At 42.1% G+C, this 22,174-nt stretch overlaps 2 protein-coding genes across 4 annotated transcripts in view; one reads left to right on the forward strand and one right to left on the reverse strand.

Moving 5' to 3' along the window:
- The window catches only part of ROBO1 (roundabout guidance receptor 1), an 872,802-nt gene that overhangs the window by 499,132 nt on the left and 351,496 nt on the right, over window positions 1-22,174 (reverse strand). For both annotated transcript variants that reach the window (XM_084633794.1, XM_084633793.1), the window contains exon 2: window positions 18,811-18,894. In XM_084633794.1, coding sequence (XP_084489920.1) covers window positions 18,811-18,894 — 84 coding nt within the window. The remainder of the gene's footprint in view (window positions 1-18,810; window positions 18,895-22,174) is intronic.
- LOC311523636 (uncharacterized protein) overlaps window positions 1-22,174 on the forward strand; it is a 114,831-nt gene that overhangs the window by 58,069 nt on the left and 34,588 nt on the right. The window lies entirely within an intron of this gene.

Genomic DNA, 22,174 nt, shown 5'->3' on the forward strand with positions numbered 1-22,174 from the left:
TGTGTGGCTTTGTACAGATGGGGCGGGGGGAATCTTGAAATCCCAGCACTATCTCATGCATGGTTCCTTTTATTTTGTTCCTTTTGTGTTATTAATTCTTTGTCCTCAGTCTCATCTCTCTGTCCATTAGCCTCCTAATCCTCTAGACCTCTCACTCCTTGATCATATCTGGTTCCTTCACCCCTCCAAACCTTCTTCTCACTCCCTGACTCATGCTTTTTTCCTCTGCTCCTACCACATGGCCAATGTTGGAGCAGAATGTCCATCAGAGGATGACCAAGTGGTGAGGAAACTGATTGAGGAGCATTCCCACATTGTGAGGTGTAAAGGCAGCAATCAAAGAGCAGAACATGTCCAGGAAAATGTCTGAAAAAGAGAATGTCCTTTCTTATGTGAGACACCAGAGCTGGAAAGTCATCATGCCTGTATGCTACAACACATACAGATGCAGTGGAAGTTTGTTCATTCAGGCTCTATTTCAAATTTAGTCCTTGCACCAATTACAGATGCTCTGTTATTCCATAGTGTCTATTAATTCATGGAAGAAACATTTAATTAATTGATTTTATGCTAATCCTGGAATATATCTGTGATGAATGTGGTAATTTTGGTAATATTTGTAAGATCACTATGCATGCCTCAGCTTCCCTCTTTGATTTGTACTGCTATACACGGAGGGTAAAGACAAGGGCTGAGGTGCTGGATGCACATAGCTGCTTTGGTGGAGACCAGAGTCATTAACAAACTGAATGAAGTCTACACATGTGACTGGAGGATCCAGAAGAGACAATGGAAACCCCAGTGGCCTCGCCATTCACAACTAGAGATCAACAGTTAAGAGGAAGGAGATTTTCCCCACCTCTGCAGGGAAGCAGACTAAAGGCCCTGAACTGGAGAACAATTGAGAAAGGTGTCCGGTGGCTGTATTAAGAGTTAAGCTCTCAGGGTATGTCTACACTGCAATTAGAGACATGCGACTGGCCTGTGGCAGCTACTTGGGCTCATGGGGCTGGTGCTGAGGGGCTGTTTAATTGCAATGTAGACTTCCAGGCTCTAGGACCCCGTGCAATGGGTGGGTCCCAAAACTTGGGCCGCAGCCCAAGCCCAGAAGTCTACACTGCAATGAAACAGCCCTGCAGCCTTCTCCCCAGCCCTGAGAGCCAGAGTCACTTGGCATGAGTCAGCTGGCAAGTTTTTCTTTGCAGTATAGACATACGCAAAGACACAGGGGCTCCCATCTGGGACTATTTCTGCACAGCAAAAAAACCCAACTAAACAAAAAAAAAACCAACACAGCAGTGAGTCTCCATGCCCGGATCGACTGACTCATGTTCTTGTGGCTCACACGGCAGGGCTAAAAACAACAGTGTAAACATTTGGGCTCAGGATGGAGTCTGGACTGTGAGTTCCTCCTGCCTCACTGGGTTTCAGAGTCCAGGCTCCAGCGTGAACGTCTACACTGATTTTTAGCCTCACTGCATGAGCCCCATGAACCTGAGTAGATGTACCCTAAGGCAAAGGAGCAGAGAAAGAAAGGAAGAAGATATGATTTCTATTGCAGCATGGCTCAAGAGAGCCCTGCCATTGGCTATTCTGAATTCTGTCTCAACCTTTGCTTTTCTATGCTAACCTACAGTCTTTCAGATTCTGTATGCCAGAGGACTAATAAATGTTCTTGTTTCGAAAAGGATACTGGCTGTGTCTGTACATACTTACTGAGAGCACTGCACCCTGAAGGTGAAGGAACAAGATCCCCACAGTAATCTGGCTTGGCGAGATGTACTGCAGGCAGCCAGAGAGAGAGACAGGTCACTGGCATCCAAAAGAGTTGTGGAGGCATGGGGCTGCCTCTAAAGAACTATGTAGATTCTTGGGGTCTGGCACACTAAAGTGGTCACTCCCAAGGGACTGGTCAGTGGCAAATTACCCACTGGGCCAATGGGGCCTGTGCCCAGGGACCCCAGCTAATTGGGGGCCCAGGAAAAATAGATGCCCTCACACCCTGACCCACTTCAGCCACATAGCACTCCTGCTGCGGAATGGGGTCAGGATGCTGGGGCTTGCCCCACTCTGCCCACCTGGCCGGAGCTCCTGCCAGGGAATGGGAGAAGTCCCAGCACCCTGAACTCACTCTCTGGCCAGACCACTGGGCGGCGGGTGGGGGAAGACTGCAGTCGGAAGGGGTGCAAAGGATCCCCACTTGCCCTGCCCAGGGCCTCACAAAAGCTTAAGCCGCCTCTGCTTGTGTTTGATGTTATCTCTTTCTGAAGTCATATAAGGCTGTGTAAAAGGAAGGTTAAGTGTCAAGATAAACCTACAAACACAAGAACATTTAAAACAATTCTGAAGTGGACCATATGACCTTTCATACATAAAGGCATTTCTGTAATGAGGTGACATACCTTACATTGTTTTTAATTTCCTTGCAACTGTGAGTTTCATTTAAATAAAAGAGATGCATTTTTTGTGAATTTTAATTAGCCATTTTGAAAAAAAAACAAGGAAATATATGCACTATAATATGCTACATTATGTTGTCTTTAAAAATAAAAGCAACCTAGCTACAATAAAAATTTATAAAAAAATAAATGTTTCACAGTCATAGCTTATACATTTCAATAATTACTTATATTATCATTTCAATGTTCTCAAAGAAGTCATTCTTTTAGGAAAGAAAACAAAGTGCACATTAAACAATCAAAAATGTTTAATTAATTTAGATGTAAGCTTCAGGTATAAGCCAAGGTCAGTCAAGTATTCATCTCTGAATGCTATATTACTTGATGGCAATCATTAGTGCTAATCTGAATAGACCTCCTTTTATAGAAAGGTGAAGCAACCTTTCTTTTGATCAGTGTCCATATATAATTGAACTCTATGGAATATATTAAAAACAGCTAGGGTCAAAAGAACAACTCTGTGTTAGCAGCAGTCTGTTTTAAACAGATCTGTTAATCTAGTTTTCTTGCCAGAGTGCAGAAGAAAACCGCTAAAGAAAATATAACAGCATAGAACCTACATTAATACATATGTGATAAAGCCCAGAAAGCATTAGCAAAAGATCATGTTTCCAAAAGAAAGCAATCTTCTCTAAAGTAATATTTAAATTAGGTCTCATTAGCACTGAATGTATTTGAGGTTTGCAACTTTTTTGATCAAAACCCAGTGGGCTAGTGACCTATTTCTTCCATGCTGACCGTATAAAATATGGTCTGAGGCATTCTCTAGTTAAGGTGGTCTCATAAATAGTTTTGTTAATATGCCTTGGTCTGTTCAGTGCTTGAAAACACAGCAGGGAGTTAACATGGCAGCTCACACAACAATGTGTATCATTAGAGGAAGTAATTGTTACTGCCTGTTTTGATTTGGGGATCTTCAAAACATCTGATGAGTACAGGTGAAAGTGGGCCGGGTCGGGCCGGTACGGCGTACCAGTAAGAAGTGGCCACCAGTACCCGCCCGTACACAGCCGACGTTAAAGCACTGTTGCAGCAGTGCTTTAAGGACCCTCCTTAGCGCTTGGCTACACTTGTGAGTTACAGCGCAATAAAGGAGCCCCGGGCACCCAAGTTCACTCCCCGTCCACACTGGTAAGGCACAGAGAGCGCTCTGTCTCCACGGCTACAGCGCTGCTGGTACTCCACCTCGGCGAGTGGAATAACGTTTGCTGCGCCCCCCCTGGAGTGCCACGGCGCCAGCGTGAACAAGGTGTTGCTTTACTGCACTCTGATCAGCCTCCGGAAACGTCCCATAATCCCCTTAAGTCAAGTGGCCACTCGTGTCATTGTTTGTAATCGGCTGTAGGAATGCAGAAATGCCCATTGAAAGCTCCGTTTCTGACAGCCTGCTACTTATCTCCTCCAAGACAAAGCAACCATTAGTGTGGAATGCTGTGTGTGAGAGACAGAGAGGCTGGGGGGGGTCTGCTGCTGTCTGCACTTACAAGACAGCATGCTGACATTCTCTCAGCCCCCCAAAAACCCACGCTCTCTCCCCCCCACATACACACAACACACTCCCTGTCACACTCCACCCCCCCATTTGAAAAGCACGTTGCAGCCACTTGCATGCTGGGATAGCTGCCCATAATGCACCGCTCCCAATGCCGCTGCAAATGTGGCCACGCCAGAGCGCTGTCAGCGGTCAGTGTGGACAGATGGCAGCGCTTTCCCTGCTGCGCTCTCCGAAGGCAGGTTTAACTCACAGCGCCCTACGTCTGCACGTGTCGCCATGCTCTCAAAGTGCTGCTGTGGCAGCATGCTGCGGCAGCACTTTAACATCGCTGTCCCTTTTTGCCCCTCCCCCCAGGCCACAGACGGGGGCATAAAAGGAGCAGCTACCCTGGAGCCAGCGATTTCAAAGGGCCCGGGGCTCCCGGCCATTGCTACCGCAGCAGCGGCCAGAGCCCCGAGCCCTTTAAATGCCGCCGGAGCCCTGGGTGGCACAGGCCAGGCAGTTGTGGAGGGGCTGGCTGGGGGAGATGATCCCCCAACCTGGCCCGGTCCACCCGAGGCCCTGCCCCATACCGGTAAGTCTTTCATCTTACTTTCACCCTTGCTGATGAGCTTCCTTTTTTTAATAAGCTACATGTAAGTATAGGCTCCTTAATAAGAGACGTCTTTTGTCAATATTTTCACTGATGTCAGAAAACAGGACACAACATGTATTTGTCAGTGCTTCCTTTTCACATTTGAAATGTTAGCTAGTCAGTTCAGTGAGAACTAGCACATGCTCATGTGCTACTTAACGCTAAGAATATGACTTTTTTAAAAAAAAATGGTGTGTAAAGGTGTGGTTCTATTTGACTAAATACAGAAAGAATTTTTTTCTATAAAAAGGTTCTGATCCATGTGTTTGCACTACTAAATCACAGATCTTCACTATTCACACTGGTTTCAATTGTGGCCTTACCATGAGTGCCATGGATGGGGCAGGGTGTTTTTGCATTATCCTAAGAGCGCAATAAACAAACTGTGACTCTGCATCTAGGTAGCTACAAATGAGACATATGCTGTGCCAGACCTACACCCAGTGCAGCATATATTCTCTCACATGCTGGTGTCTTTTGTCCTTGAGCTAGATACTGCTTAAAAGGAGGGGAGGGAAGGTGGAGCCAGGGCTGTGACCATTCCTCACTTCTTCCCACTCACTCTGATTCAGACGGATGTGGGGAGATGCAATGTAGCAACAGAGGTGCTCTCCCTCACACCCTGTATGGGTAGCTGACCTAGGGAAATAAGGGGATGAATTACACACCTTTATTCCCACACATGAGAGTGCATGCCACAGTCTAGCCTCTTATATGTATAGGAGTTTTAAGCATAAAAGTTCTTGAAAGAAACTAGATTTATTCTTTAAACCGATTATTCTGTATCATCCTAATTATGGAACTCGTGAACATTCTAACTGGACTTCATTTTCTCTAAATGAAAAGTATAGAAAACATTCAAACTATCGCACTCTCACTTATAAGTAGAGCTGGGGGAATAATTGATCCTTTGGTTTGCTAGTAGTTCCAAAACAAAATTTTTTTTTTTGAAAAAAAAAATTGTTTCAGGTCAAAGTGAAAACAAAATCTGTTTTGGGGCAAACAAAACATGTTTTGTTCAACCTGAAATGGATTTTTCAGGCATTTATAAAGGTGGGTAGGTGTCATTTCTCACTCCCTGGCCCAATGACTATTTATTGTTATTCATAGGATGTTTCATGAAACAGCATTTCAGTGCATTTTGTAAATATATAACAATACGAAAAAATAGACTCATCGTCACCAGTGTCTGCTCCAAAAGGGAAACTGCCAGGCTCCAAAATACATTACCCCTTGGCAAAGAGGCAAGAATATAAGTGGGTTCCACTGACTTTCAGTTGGACTTGTGCTCCTAAATCACCTAGGCACTTTGAAAAGCTTCCCCATAAACGCTACAGACTGAATTATCTTCCTCATGAAATCAATGGAATTGACTTTCATGGGCTTTAGATCAGTCTCTATATGAACAGAAGTGTCACGGCTAAAGGGAAGTTAACATGGACAGCAAAACCATGACTTCTCACTATATTCAGTTCAAGCTGTGTCTTGGCTGACACAGCACTTTCTACAGTCATCTGTGAGACCCACGGTAGAGTCTATCAGCATTTGAACACACAGTTCAAGGAATATGCTAACACTGCCATTTCAAATAGCATCAGTATGATAAAAATTCTTAGCCTAAATTTTAATCACACAGCTCAAAATTAATGTAGCATGATTTTTTTCCCCTGCCAGATGGAAGGCTCAATCCTTCTCCCATTGATGTCAGTGGCAGAAGTCCCAAAGGAAGCCAGAGCAGGCCCAGAGAGCTCAACTCAAGTCATGTTTGGCAAATTATTTGTTGCTAAAAATACCTTAATTGAACACAAGTTTTGTTTTTTTCACCCTGAGATAACTGGCTCACAATATGGCAGAAGAATGCGTAAAAAGCAAAATCTAATTACTCACATTTAAAAATTGTAACTCAACCAATACTGAAGCTAATTTTCATAAGAGTTGTAGTGATTTCAAGATTTGTCTGCTCTCATTAGTTTTAATGGTGTATTAAAAATGAGGATTTGCCACAGATGATCATTTTTTAGCTAGCAAATTTGCACACTCTTTTACATGATTTTTTCCCCTGCCCTGTGTCAGTATTAATCTGCAGACTAACCAAAACCTTGTTTTTTAATCTTCCTTTGTAAGTATAGATGTGTCAACCGCAACAGTTCAGCATTTGGGTTAAAGCTCAGTTCAGTTCTCACTAGTGTCCCAAAACTCTCCTCCACAACATTCCCGGCAACTCTCTGCCTCAGGCTCACACGTGCTTTGGATCCGGCCGCAAGATTACCCCCTGTGGTGCTGCAGGCCCCGCGCTGCTCTCAGAAGCAGCTGTCACCACATCCCTGGGGTCCCAGGGGGCGGCAGGGGCACAGGGCTTCGTGCGTTGCCCTCGCCTCCAGGCACCGCCCCCGCAGCTCCCATTGGCCGGGAATGGGGAACTGCGGCCAATGGGAGCTTCGGGGGAGGTACCTGGAGGTGTGGCAAGGGCAGCACAGGGATGTGGTGCCAGCTGCTTCCCGGAGTGGTGTAACGTGGGGCCAGGGCAGGCAGGCAGAGAGCCTGCCCTGGCCCTGGTGCGCGCTGCTGCCACCCCAGAGCCACTTTAGGTAAATGGCACCAGGCCGGAGCCCAAACCGCTCCTGCCCCCTGCCCCCCAGCTCCCTGCCCATAGCCCCCTGCCTGCACCTTGCACCCCAACTCCTTGCCCTGAGCCCCCTGTCGCACCCTGCACCGCAACTACCTGCCCTGAGCCTCCTGTCGCACCCCACACCCCTCCTGTACCGCAACCCCCTTCCCTGAGCTCCCTCCTGCAGTCTGCACCCCTCCTACACCCCTGCCCTGAGCCCCCTCCTGCACTCTTCAACCCTCCTGCACCCAACCCCCTTCCCCTTCCAACCCCACACCGCTCCTCTTCCCCAATCCCTTGCCCTGAGCCCGTTCCTGCACACCGCACCTCCCCACACACACCCCACACTCCCTCCTGCACCCCAAACAATGGGACCAAGAATGATTTGCTTGTCCTTGTGCATTTAAGCCTCTAAAGCACTTAGGGGCAGATATGCCATGAAAGGAGGAAGGAACTTCTGGACATGCTCCAAAGATCATAGAATCATAGAATATCAGGGTTGGAAGAGACCTCAGGAGGTCATCTAGTCCAACCCCCTGCTCAAAGCAGGACCAATCCCCAATTAAATCATCCCAGCCAGGGCTTTGTCAAGCCTGAACTTAAAAACTTCTAAGGAAGGAGATTCTACCACCTCCCTAGGTAATGCATTCCAGTGTTTCACCACCCTCCTAGTGAAGAAGTTTTTCCTAATATCCAACCTAAACCTCCCCCACTGCAACTTGAGACCATTACTCCTTGTCCTGTCCTCTTCTACCACTGAGAATAGTCTAGAACCATCCTCTCGGGAACCACCTCTCAGGTAGTTGAAAGCAGCTATCAAATCCCCCCTCATTCTTCTCTTCTGCAGACTAAACAATCCCAGTTCCCTCAGCCTCTCCTCATAAGTCATGTGTTCCAGACCCCTAATCATTTTTGTTGCCCTTCGCTGGACTCTCTCCAATTTATCCACATCCTTCTTGTAGTGTGGGGCCCAAAACTGGACATAGTACTCCAGATGAGGCCTCACCAATGTCGAATAGAGGGGAACGATCACGTCCCTTGATCTGCTTGCTATGCCCCTACTTATACATCCCAAAATGCCATTGGCCTTCTTGGCAACAAGGGCACACTGCTGACTCATATCCAGCTTCTCGTCCACTGTCACCCCTAGGTCCTTTTCCGCAGAACTGCTGCCTAGCCATTCGGTCCCTAGTCTGTAACTGTTCATTGGGTTCTTCCGTCCTAAGTGCAGGACCCTGCACTTATCCTTATTGAACCTCATCAGATTTCTTTTGGCCCAATCCTCCAATTTGTCTAGGTCCCTCTGTATCCTATCCCTGCCCTCCAGCGTATCAACCATTCCTCCCAGTTTAGTATCATCCGCAAATTTGCTGAGAGTGCAATCCACACCATCCTCCAGATCATTTATGAAGATATAACAACAAAACCAGCCCCAGGACCGACCCCTGGGGCACTCCACTTGACACCGGCTGCCAACTAGACATGGAGCCATTGATCACTACCCGTTGAGCCCAACAATCTAGCCAACTTTCTACCCACCTTATAGTGCATTCATCCAGCCCGTACTTCTTTAACTTGCTGACAAGAATACTGTGGGAGACCGTGTCAAAAGCTTTGCTAAAGTCAAGAAACAATACACCCACTGCTTTCCCTTCATCCACAGAACCAGTAATCTCATCATAGAAGGCGATTAGATTAGTCAGGCATGACCTTCCCTTGGTGAATCCATGCTGACTGTTCCTGATCACTTTCCTCTCATGTAAGTGCTTCAGGATTGATTCCTTGAGGACCTGCTCCATAATTTTTCCGGGGACTGAGGTGAGGCTGACTGGCCTGTAGTTCCCAGGATCTTCCTCCTTCCCTTTTTTAAAGATTGGCACTACATTAGCCTTTTTCCAGTCATCTGGGACTTCCCCCGTTCGCCACGAGTTTTCAAAGATAATGGCCAATGGCTCTGCAATCACCAAATCCGCCAATTCCTTTAGCACTCTCGGATGCAACTCGTCCGGCCCCATGGATTTGTGCATGTGCAGCTTTTCTAAATAGTCCCTAACCACCTCTTTCTCCACAGAGGGCTGGCCATGTACTCCCCATGTTGTGATGCCCAGCACATCAGTCTGGGAGCTGTCCTTGTTAGTGAAGACAGAGGCAAAAAAAGCATTGAGTACATTAGCTTTGATAAAGATAAAGATATGCAAAATAGAGTAGAAGCCATTGAGCTCTTTCATAACCCCCAAGTGGACAGAGCAGAAAACAAATTTGTAAGAAGCCAGGGTTGGTTGGACATCCCCTGTGTGTTTCTGGGAGAGAACATTTTTGAACCACAGAAGATTTGGTTTAAAATTGTTCTAAGTATGAGAAAAGTTTTGGACCAGGGTCTTATTTTTTTCCTGACCTGTTAATCTGTCCCAACTTGTAAGACCTTTATTACCCAAGGTATGCTGAACTTTTAGCCTGATATTGTCTGCTCTTGATAAGCTAGAAAACTAGCTCACAAAGATAAAGTACTGAAATGAAGCGACAATTATGGTGGTGCAGCTGTTAACAATATGTGGAGGTTAATCTTGCTTTTAAAGAAGAAGAATGCACACCTGTACTTTGGCGTATGCTTCTTTGTGAGCATGGAGACCTCTCCATTAGGATGGCAAAACTTTCCTTTGGGCTGATTGAACTCTTTTTTGGCTTGTGCACCCTGAGGACACATACTTGAGGTTAAAAAATTTCCATCAGGTGGCTGTTTGAGCTGAAGAATTGTGAATGTGAAGAACAAATAATTAATTTTATGCACCTCATTTTCAGCTCATTTCTTCTTTTTCCTCTAATTATAAACCAAAAAATATGTAAAAATGATTGCAGTGATACTTGTTACAGCAACATTAATTACACCTTTAAAATATGCAATGCTATATTTGGGAATTTTTGTTTTGCTTCTTGTGTGTGTACCATCTGGTCCTTTTTGATGATGTTATGGATATAATCTCATCAAAAAGTAATTCTTACTAAAGCCAGAACAATAATTAAAATAGTAGAACCAATTTTATTATTCATGCATATCTGAACTTCGTATAAAAATACAAATGGCAAATTTTGCATAAAAGTACAGTCATCGAGTGAGGAATTTCAGATGCTCACCAACAGAGATTTGTGTTTACAATGGCGGGTTTGGGGGGTATTGTAGACAGCATTCTCATTATTCCCAGGAGTTCCTACAGTACTCATTCAAAGAAAATTTGGCATCTACTTTGATAATATGTATGCAGTGTGGTTGTAGCTGTGTCGATCCCAGAATATTAGAGAGACAAGGTGGTTGAGGTAACAAGAGAAGTTGGTGCAATAAAATATATTACCTCATCCACCTTGCTCCCTCAATTTAATAGCAGTCAGTCTAAAATGTGTTTCTGTAAATAAACAAAGTTATTGAAAAATTATTTTAAAGCCTCCTTTGGGTGCCTTTTGATGTTTATGGTGCATTCAGAAAAGGGGCACCCCAATGGGTAGACAACAGATGTCTGAATGTTTCATTCGTGCAGCTGCAGAAGTGCACCACAGGATATCTCAGAGACAGGGAGCATGCATCGCTTGTGGCACTAGAGATCCTCCACCAAAGCCCAGTGAAGTGAACAGAAAGACTCTCATTGACTTCACTGGGCTTTGGTTCAGGCCCTACGTGAGCTAAAGTGTGCACATACAAATGCTGTAGTGCTCTGTGTTCTGAAGGAGGAAGCTATCGAACATGAAAATTGTTTTCTAGGTACAAAAATGCAGATATTTATTGGTACCATAATGCTTAGTTTCAGCCAACATCAAACAAAATTTATTTTTATGATTTTTCTCCATTGGTGTAACCAGCACTTGTAAAGCACTTGACACACATGTTATGACTGAACGCATTTCATTGGTAGATCAAGATGTTAATTTTTATTTTTTTAGGGCAATACTTTTTTGCATGGTGTGCAGAAAGTCTTAGCTATCTGAAAGAAAGGGGAGGTGTTACGCTATAAAACATTTTCTTCTTGTTCTCAGGAATAGATGTTTCCTTCCTTAGGGGCACTTTTACTTATGGGAAGTCAAATATTGAATTGAATTGAATACCATGATTATTCATGATTGGAATGCTAACAAGTAAGAGCACAGAGGCTGCCAAAACTGTAAGGACCTTTCTGGTGATTTTGCATGACATGGAGGACAGAGATACATTGTTGATAGACAAGAGCAGAGGAGATTTTTTTTTAAAGTGAGCATCATAGTATCTATCCATTCCTAGATTTAAAGTGCACATGCACTCTGAGAGGTAATTTTGAGACACTGGTATCATAAAGTGCTATGTTCATTATATCAATGACTCCTGATCACATTTGCTCAGCTAACAAGTTTAAAAAAGAGAGAAAGAAAAAACAAATGTTCTGCCAGCCCTAAAAACTTACCCTGAGATCCAAAAGCCAAGCCAGGTTCTTTCTAGCTCATTCATCACTACCAGTAATAGAGATTCTGTAATTTAATTTAGTTAATAATTCTTAGTTAACAAAACAAGTCAGGGACAAATCAGTTCACTTCCTCATACCTATATTGACTCTGCAGCATTAACAGGTGTAACAGATACTAACTTTTCTTTACGCTGTTGGATATGACATACAGGATACAAATTCCAAATATGACGACAGATTACTAGAACTATTGGCTCCATCCCTCCCAAATCAAGGACTGAATATCTAAATCCATACAATCCTTCATTCATTGACTTCTTTGCCCCTCACTCCTCCCCCAAAGTCCACCCAACCACATTCCAGTACTGCCTCATATCCATTTTCCCTGCTTGTGCATGCTTCCAGGGACCATGCTAGCTTCAAACACAAAAAAGTCATCCTCTCTTTTTTCCACTCTGCAATCTATCTTGCAAAACAGTTATTCTTCCCTTCTTCCTTACTGAATCCAATGCCTTTCTCCAGGCCTCTTCTCCTTCCACTCTCTCTTTGCCTGGGATCTTGCTCACTTCTTCAAAGAGAATATGGCAAGAAATAATCTGCACCAAACTTTGCCTAACATACTCTCTTGTTTTTTCCCTGTCACTAATCTTAATATTTTATCTACTCTCTTCCAGTTTCTTAGAGATGCTGCAGAATGTAAACCCTTTCTTCCCCTTTAGAGGGGAGCAAGGGACTCTGTGGATTAACTTCCCCTATACTGACCTAACACCGGAAAAAGGGAAAAGAGAGTATGGAGAATTTCCCTGTTTTCCAAGGACAAGGATTACAATAGATTCTCACTCCTGGAAGTTAAAAATCTCAAGCAAAATCTCCTTGACTGACTCAATGTGTTTAAAAAATGCCCTTTTCAAAACAGGTGGACAATATAGCACTCATCCTGACCCAAGTAAAATCACTGGTGTGGAGGGGGGTGTCTCAGAAAGTACAAATGGCTAAGAAGGGAGCAGATATTTTTCATTAAATATCATTCCTCAAGAAGTGACAATGGAGACCTGCCGTCTTTGCTAATGCTGATATTAAGCTGTTGATAATGAATTAAGAATAGGCCTCCTGAACACTGAGTGGCCAGGGGAAGGGAGAGAATGCAGCCCACCCACTTCCAATAGCAAGGAGACAAGGCAAAGTGAGAAAAAGGAAGGGACACGTAGCAATCCTTTGAAACACGAAAGGGAGGGAAAACAAGTGGCTGAATTTGGGTTGTACTACAAGGAAGCTGTGAAATTGGGGTTAAATAACTCCATGCTAAATAAGAATGTTTGGAAAGTTTCTTTTTTTTAAAAAAAAAAACCATCTGACTAATGAGGATTAGTGAACCTTATCTGAAAATGAATGACTGCATATAGTGTTAATGTTAGAGGTCATCATACCAGTCCCTCTAACACAAGCTATAGTCTGTGAACTGTTAAATGATCCCCAATATTTTTATCACAGCTGATTAAACAGGAAATATGCTACTTCCCGGTATATAAGGCACAAGCATATTTTAATAACACACTACACTGCAATACTAGAAATTGCTTCACAGCCATTTATTAGATGGAGAAAATAATCTAGGCTTATACTATTTTGAATATGGTCCTTCTCCCCCCCAAAATAATAGGCAATAGTTACTAATGAGTGTCATTGTTGACATTCATCTCTGCTGCTTTTGACACCAATCATTGATCATATGCTTTTCTTCTTGAAATCTTATCCTCACCCATGGTTCATGAATTTCCTTTTATTTCACTGATGTTTCTTCAGCATCTTGTTTGGTGGATTTTCCTCATACCTCCTCTGCTTTTCAGTGGGAAATCCAGAGGGCTCCATCCTTGTCCCCTTTTTTGATGCCCTCTGGCTCCATGTGATGTTATTCAGAAACATGCTTTTATGCTGATGACTCTCCACTCTAGACATTGTCCAAATCAAAACCTTATCTTGTCTCTCTGACATCTCCTCAGGGGTTACCTTCAGCTCAACATAAACAAGCTGTGCTGTGACGCTTTTCCTGATCACTGAGGATAATGCCACCATCCTCCCAGTCACTCAAGCCCGTAACCTAGGCATCAGATTCCACAGTCTTTCTAGACCCACACAGTGAGGCTGTGTCCAAGCCTTGTTACTGTTTCCTGCACCACACCTCTGAGACCTCACCTCTTTAATATCCACACACCTAAAATATTCATCCAGGCCCTCATTATCAGTCTGTTGCAGAGTCTCTTCCTGAACCCAGGTCTCGTACTTTGAAGTTTAGCCACTAAGCTAAGGGGCATTCTGGGGTGGGTCACTCTCAATCTGTCTTGCTGAAACTGTTCCACTTTGTATAAATAAATAATTATTGTTGCAGGGATGTTCCCCCTCTCACCAGTCTTCCTTTCTCTCTGTCTCCCTCTAAATAGTTAATTATTTATACAAAGTAGAACAGCTGCAATAGGAGAGATTGAGTGAAACCCACACCAGAATAGCCAGTTGGTTAGGAGTGGGGAGACTTGGTTTAAGTCCCTGTTCCCGAGCAGGGAAGGATTCAAACCTGGGTCTGCCACCTCCTAGCTGAGTGCTCTAACCACTGGGCTCTGGATTATAAGGGGGGCACTATCATTTCCTCCTCTTTGGTTTTGTGAATGATGTCTGAGGATATGTCTACATAGGGATAAAAGTCCCGCAGCATGGCCATGGCTGGCCTGTGTCAGCTGTCTTCGGCTCATAGGGCTAAGAATTGTTGTGTAGACATTTAGGCTCATGCTGGAGCCTGAGCTCTGGACCTACTCCCCCCCCCATGTAAACATACCTTTAGTCCCTTTGTGAATCTAATCCTTTGTTTCCACATTTCCTTTGCTTTTATTTTTTTAAAATAGTTACAAATGTCCCAAAACAAAGTGAAACCTTTTTTCAAACCAAAACAATTTTTCTCAGACTTCAATTCACAAAAAAAATTGGTTTTGGTTTAATTTGAAAGAATTATTTCTGACTTCTCAGAATTGCCAGAGAACTGAAAAAATCAGTGTTCACACAGCTGTGTCAGATTCAACACTAGTCTTCTGCCTCTTACCCTATGAGCTAGCTACTAGACTCTGCTGCCTTTCTTATTGCACAATAGTTGGCCTAATTAATGCTTTGCATGTAAGAGCTGAGGTTGAAGGAGACTTGTTGACTTACAAAAGATTCTTTTACTGATTTATCATCGACATGCAAACTGAATTCTCTTGTCTTAATGTAGTCTGTCCCCCAACTCTGGATATTACTTAACCAAATGTAAAAGGTGTGATTTTAATCCCTGGCTCCTTTAAAACAAGAACAAAAAAAATCTTCAAAAGTACTTTAAACTTTAGTGTTTGCCAAAATGTGTTTTCAAAAAATATGTCTGGGAATAGACACGCTTGGATTCCCCTACAAGAGTTTGCTCTGTCTCCATTTCTAAAAAAAAAAGTACTCTGAACAAGGTATTCACCAAGGTAATTAACTTATCCTGCTGCCATTGGAGTTAATGACACAACTCCAATGAATTTTAATAGGAACATGGCCAGGCACTTTATAATTTATATAATATATATAAACATGCCCCTTAAGTGCAATATGTAAGAGCTGCATATCCTCACCCTGAAATGCTGTATTCTGGAAAGAGAAACAAAGGGCAAGGAGAATGACAAAACCCTCAACCTACCACCTGATCACTTGCAAACAGCAAGAATGCTTTGCCTGTTTAGCCCCCCCACCCCCGGAGTTGAACTGATATGGGGATAGATGGTGTGACACTGTCAGTGGCTGAATCATTTCTACTAACATTCCACCAAAGCCTGACTGTGGAAACCTTCAGGATCTGCTGCAAGATGTATCTGGTCAACTTGACATTTTTGCTGGCTGGGAGATTTGCTGATCGTGTAAGATAGTCACTGCTCAGTTAATTAGTTGGAATTTAATTATCCGTGAGTGGGGATTTGTGTAAATTTCTGGTAATTATATGTGGTTAAGAGTATTGATTTTGCTTTGTTTTGTTTCCATACACATACTACATGAACAAACTGAAGTGAGCTGTAGCTCACGAAAGCTCATGCTCTAATAAATTGGTTAGTCTCTAAGGTGCCACAAGTCCTCCTTTTCTTTTTGCGAATACAGACTAACACGGCTGTTACTCTGAAACCAATAAATAATATAACAAACCTTGTTTTATCCAAATGGGACAGAGGAAATGGAATTTCTTTGGATGATTTTAGTTTCAGGTAAATGGAAGACTTTTCAGTACACATGGTACTGTTTAGCTCAGTTTTGGATATGGAATTTTTCAGGTAAGAGATATCATGGCAAATGACCCTTTCAAACTTCTGTAGAATTTAGTAGAAAATAACTTTTTCTGTTAAATTCTGTAGGATGCCCCCCGCAAAAAAACAAAAAAACAACAACAACAACAAAAAAACTAGATAAGGGATATCTTTTTCTATTATATTATAAGGCTTTGAGTCTAATTTCTATAGAACAGTATTACATTTCTATATCTAGCAGCTTTCTGCCTAATAAATTCTATAGGGCTTTTCCATAAAGAGAGGTGTGCCGGTACAATGGTGTTGAATATGGGATAAGACAGAAACAGCAATCAGTTATTATAATACCTTTAAACTTGAAAATCTTTACTCTCCTCCCAGGGGCATCCACAAGGTGGGGGAGCAAGCAGGGGCATGTACCCCTCCAATAATCAGCCTCCTCCAGGGAGAATGAGCTCCTCTTGCCCCAGGGAAACTGACTGTTCCTCTGGTCCCAGGGCCACAGTGAAGAGAGTGAGCTTCTCCAGTGCCAGGGCTGCAGGGAGTTATAGAATCCAAAAGCCATCACATTTTTATTCCTGTGCATGACCCTGCCTTCTCCCTGCCAAAAAAATCCCCCCTTCTGTACCTTTTGTTGTCTGCCTGGATTGTATACATGATTGTGTCTTTATACCTCTCAGTAAAATCCCCACAAAAATATGTCTTTGTGATTAAGACACTGGACTGGGATTCCAGAGATCTGTCTTTCAACCTTGGCTCTGTCAGTTTTCCGGTATGCTCTTGGGCAAGTCACTTAGTCTCTTGGTGGGAGGTTCCTATCTACGAAATAGAGAAATATTTGTCTATCTCATGGGGTGAGGCTGAAACAATTAAGGTTTGTGAGGTGCTTGGATACCATGGTAATGGGAGCTGTATAAAAAGTACTTAAATAGTTGGCCCAATAATAATTCTTTGCAACGACATGTTCCATCTGCTAATGTGATGTGCAGGCCATGGCTTGAAAGTATTGATGAATATAATGTCACATATAATAGAAAGCAGTAATAATTAGCAATATTTTGCTATTATTTGATACAATTCATCGTGGAAGCTCAGTGTTTTACACATAAGTATACATATCTCTGTAGAATAATCATTATTTCATCTGTTTTGCAGATTGGGAAACTGAGGAATAGAGAGGTTAAGGACCATAATTTTAAAGGCACATATGCACTTAACTCTCATTGGAATCAAGGAGAGTTAGGGATCTAAGTACCTTTTTCAAATCTGTCTAACCCATGACGCAGAGAAAGGCAGTGGCAGACCCAGAAACAGAACCCAGGAATTGCAATTCCCAGTACTGTGCTCTAGCCACTAAACAGCATTATTTCCCTGAAGAAACATGCACTTAAAATAAGTGTAAAATATTATTTAAGATATATTCATTATGACTGAATACTTTATACTGCTGCCGACTATGCTCTGAATTTTCAGAGTAGATTAGCACAATGTGATTTAGCGAAGGTGTATCTATTCAGGAACATTTGCAGGGTGCAAACATGCCTTCAAATATGCACATACACCAGTCATGAATGGAGAAATAATAGCATCCTGCAGGGTATAATGGTATAATAGAATGGAAAACCTGTAAGGATGTTCAAGCCATTCTATATGCTTTTATTTAGTTTAGTTTCTGCACCTTCAGGAGATTAGTGGCTAATTATATTGCCTCACTTTTCCCCTTTTTCAGAAGGAAATATTTCAGAAAGGAACACAATAGGTTTTACAAAGCTAGCTTTACATCTAATATTGCCAGGCACAGGTGATTGCTAGGGACAGGTAATGCAAGCAGTAATCATTGTAAGTGTTATATAAATAGATTTGAAGGTATATTATTCTCTCTTTCTTCCCCCCACATTGCCCTTTGTGTGTCCTGTACAGATTAAGTTTTATTTTAAAATATTTGAGTCACCTTTTTTTTTAGTTACCTAACTACAAGCCAAGTGTACAAGGTAAGACATTTCAGTATTAGTCCATCCCTAAACACAGTTAAATGTATAACTCGCTCATTTTCCCATCCTCCCTTCCCACTTCCCAACCCAAGAGTGAAATGCAAATAATAAACACACACCTGATTTTCACATTTTTCACATAATAATTTAGGATTGGATTCTGCCATCCTGACTAACGCTGAGTAATCCAAGAGCAATCCAAGTGAGTCAGAATTAGAGCAACTCTGCGTTTACACCACTGTAGCTGATCTAAAATCTGGCTCCACAAGACTACTCTGAAATAAGGCACCATTCAGTGTGAATAAGGATGGCAGAATTGGACCCTTCAGTGATTTCTGCTGCACTGCACTCAATGGTACTACTTTATCTTTTGCCTTCCTGACCTGACCGACAGACATATTTCTTTAAAGGTTAAGTAGTTATGCAAAACAAAAGTCAGAGAAACTTCTCTAATCATCAGGTTATTTTTTTTTTATTTCAGTATATTTTGTTGCTGTTTATAACAAGTAAACACACGGAGAAAGAGCATCAGTCTGCAGAGCAAATTATTCGGGGATGACTCTTTTTGTCATGCAATAGTTTACACAATTTGTAAGAGATTTCTGCTCCATTCCCTCCCCCCCCCCGCCTCATCCCCAGTAATACAAAGGATTGCAAATGTATAAACAATCTGAACCTACTGAAAGAAAAAAAGGAGTGAAGACAGTTGTCTTCTGTATTTAAACAGCATTGTTATATCCAAACATTATCTGCAGAGTGGTATGAATGCTGATGTTCTATGATGATGATGATAGCTCAGTAGCAGAGATGGTTAAAGAATTGCATACAGGTGGCAATGGAAGATGCAGGTGGGAAAGTGTGAGCAATATGGAACTATTAATATTTTTGGAAAGATAAACTCTACCTGTGTAGCCCAGCGAATTGTCATCATTATCAGAGGTGGGAAGTGGCGTCCCGCTGTCGTTCCCCCTCTCTAGGTCATCAGAGTCTGTCGGAAATAACACCAGAGCTGCTGATGGGGTCACAGTAGTAACAGTAGTTGCCATTTCCATCAAAACATGTCCAGATACAAATAAATCCACATATGACAGAAAGACACACAGTGACAACACACAGAATACTTTATCCTTCCACAACCTGTGTTGTGTCAAACACTGTAACAGCTTCAGTAACATTGCTTTTAGTTTCCAAATTCCCTTTCTGTTCTGTTTCCTTATTCCCCTAGTTTAATCCTTTTACTGCACCTTTTTCTCTTACTTCACAGCTTGTGAAGTGCTCAGTCTACACTCTGAGAAACAGCCAGCACAGCCTGTGGTGAGCATATGGGGAAGAGTAGGCAGGGTGATTGAATGCTAGCATTGCTAATTTTCTACCTTATTGTTAATCAAAGCTATTGACTGTGATCACTCCCCATCATTGCTGCATCTCCTGGAAATTAGGGACTCAGGGGACTTTACCTCTTTGGAGGGGGGTGGGGAGGAGAGACAGTGCCTTGTCAAACAGGGGGGAGGGTTAATATAAGTACCATACCTACTCTGGAGGAGAGGGCAGGGGCCAGATCTCATCTATGAAAAGGCAACAGTTTATCATCATAAGAAAGATACATTTCCTAGACCTAAAGGCACTTGAAAGAAACACTCAATTTCAATGACGTGGAAAAAAAATCCCAAACCAGAGAAATCACATTTTAATACTTCATAAGATAAATCAGTAGTCTGAAATTTCATGACACAAGGTATAATAATAATGAAGAGTCAAAACAGAAGGAATAAAAAGAATCACACAAGCTCTGAAAACAAAACCACACAGCATAGTGGTTTGGCAGTACACAAAGGAATTCTCTACTTTATCAATATCATTATATCACATCTTTATGTACAACTACATGATACAGAATGTTAAATGGTATGCAGGTTTATTTCTATTCTCTTGATATAAATAGCAAATTGAGAAGTATTAGGAATGGCTAAAAATAATGACATATTGAATATGTTGCTGTTTATAAGTGGAGCCAGGTCTGGAATACAATCAGTGAATACTGTACTTGGAATATCACTAGTACAGTAGAAAGTATGTCTGACTATTGACTTACTGTTCTCTTCTGTGTTCTACTGTAAGTACTTGTTGATAGGTGTATCATAATTACCTAAGTATTTTAAAGACCTTGAATAAGAATAACATTTCTTACCATTAACATACTTCCTGGATTATTACAGTCAGCAGATATTAAAGTTTGTCATATAATAAGATCGATACAGTTAATTTAAAAATTATATTTCTATCTAAAAATTTTGCTGATGTTACAAGAAAACACCTATGATCGCTAAACCAGAAATATGTTAGTAAAAATACTCTCTCTGTTTTCTCAGGATGTTTACTTTGTTCATTTGATATCACTTCTTAAAAAGCCATGTCTCTGCTATGCAATGAAAACAGATACTCAATTTCTTCTTGAAAAGATCCTGATAAGCAACGGACGATAAAAAAAAAATCTTGAAGAAGGAATTTAAAAAATGAAATTGAAGACAAACTATTTAAGGGTACTCCATCAGACTTCTTTAAAATTAATCAATTAAAATATTGTCATTTTTAAACAGCTATAGTGGAAATAAATAATTAAATAAAATGTTTTAACAACAGATGCAAAAGGCAAAATATGTTCATTTATTGGTCCATTCATCTTTGCTGGCTCAGTAATGACCCATGTCAAGTGTACACTTAAAATCTGCTCAGAAAGTGGCAGCGCAGTGAGAGCATCAAAATTTTACTACTCCAGGTTCTTCACTTATTACATGCAGGGGTTGATGAGGTCAGAGTTTTACATTATAGCCATAAAGAACAGTAGGATGGCACTTTTTGATGAACTAAGAGGCAGAGATTCCACGCCTACGGCGCCTGCTCAGGCAAAAAGCTGCACCCAGCTAAAAAAACAAAAAATAAACACATACTGTGATTTGACACAGCCAACCTGCTGATATTCCTTTCACTTCAATAATTGTTTCTTGGAGATTTATCCAATACAGTCATCTTAGGATTTGTGATATTAAAAGAAGTGGGTGATGGACGGCTGGCTACTATTCAGCTATAGGGTAGGTATGTTTCAATTTAGCACACATCTTTATAAGGAAAAACAATATAATTAAACCACTTTTTTCCCATTCTAGAAGGACATATGGTATGTCAGACTATTAAAAATGGGAAGTAATAAACACTACATGCTAATTCTTAAGCTAACATTTTTAAACTAATGTGAGTTCAGTTAGGTGCCTAAGTAAAAGCAATCTGACTTTCAGAGGTGCTGAGCATTGAATGAACCAAAGGGCAGAGATGGGGGCCCACCCCTTCTAATAACCAGGCTGACATTATTTAGGGGCATTACTTTAGTCATACATATTTGAAAATGTTGCCCTCAGTCATCTATCTTCACCAGTGGAAGTGAGTGGGTTAGGCGTTCTTTTCTAGTTATACCAGAAAAAAACAATGTGGTATTTAGCAGATTTTTTAATGATTAGGCCATCACCATTCATAATGAATGAACATTATTGAATTAATGAACAAGAATGAACATTATTCATCATCCCATTTTTTGTGAAATGCGAGCTTTTTGACTTAGTCACAAAGAACATGGTATTTCAATCAACACATTGGAGATTACTGTATGTCAGTGGTTCTCAAACTTCTTCCGTTGCTTGTGTAAGGAAAGCCCCTGGCGGGCTGGGCTGGTTTGTTTACCTGCCACGTCCGCGGGTTCGGCCGATCGCGGCTCCCAGTGGCCGCGGTTCACTGCTCCAGGACAATGGGAGCTGCTGGAAGCGGCGGCCGGTACGTCCCTCAGCCCGTGCTGCTTCCAGCAGCTCCCATTGGCCTGGAGCAACGAACCACGGCCACTGGGAGCCACAATCGGCTGAACCTACAGATGTGGCAGGTAAACAAACCAGCCCGGCCTGCCAGGGGCTTTCCCTGCACAAGCGGCGGAACAAGTTTGGGAACCACTGCTATATGGTCTTTGCGCAGGAATCACCATTCACTTATGATGATCAGTAAAGTTCAGTTCCAGGTGTGGTTGAATTCTACCATTTTCAGTTCACTGAAGGTAAGATCCCCCCCAGTGCAGAAGAGCTATACTGTTCTGTGTGCTGTACTTCAATGATCTGCTGAAGATATATTTACTTAGTTGAACAGTTAGGCTGTGATCAGGTATTAAGCCAACATTCTGATGTTACAGGGAGTAGCTGTTCAAATAAGAGGCCGGGTAGTAAGGAAGAGGC

The sequence above is a fragment of the Lepidochelys olivacea genome (assembly GCF_965140295.1).
Source record: "Lepidochelys olivacea isolate rLepOli2 genome assembly, chromosome: 1".
NCBI lineage: Eukaryota > Metazoa > Chordata > Testudines > Cheloniidae > Lepidochelys > Lepidochelys olivacea.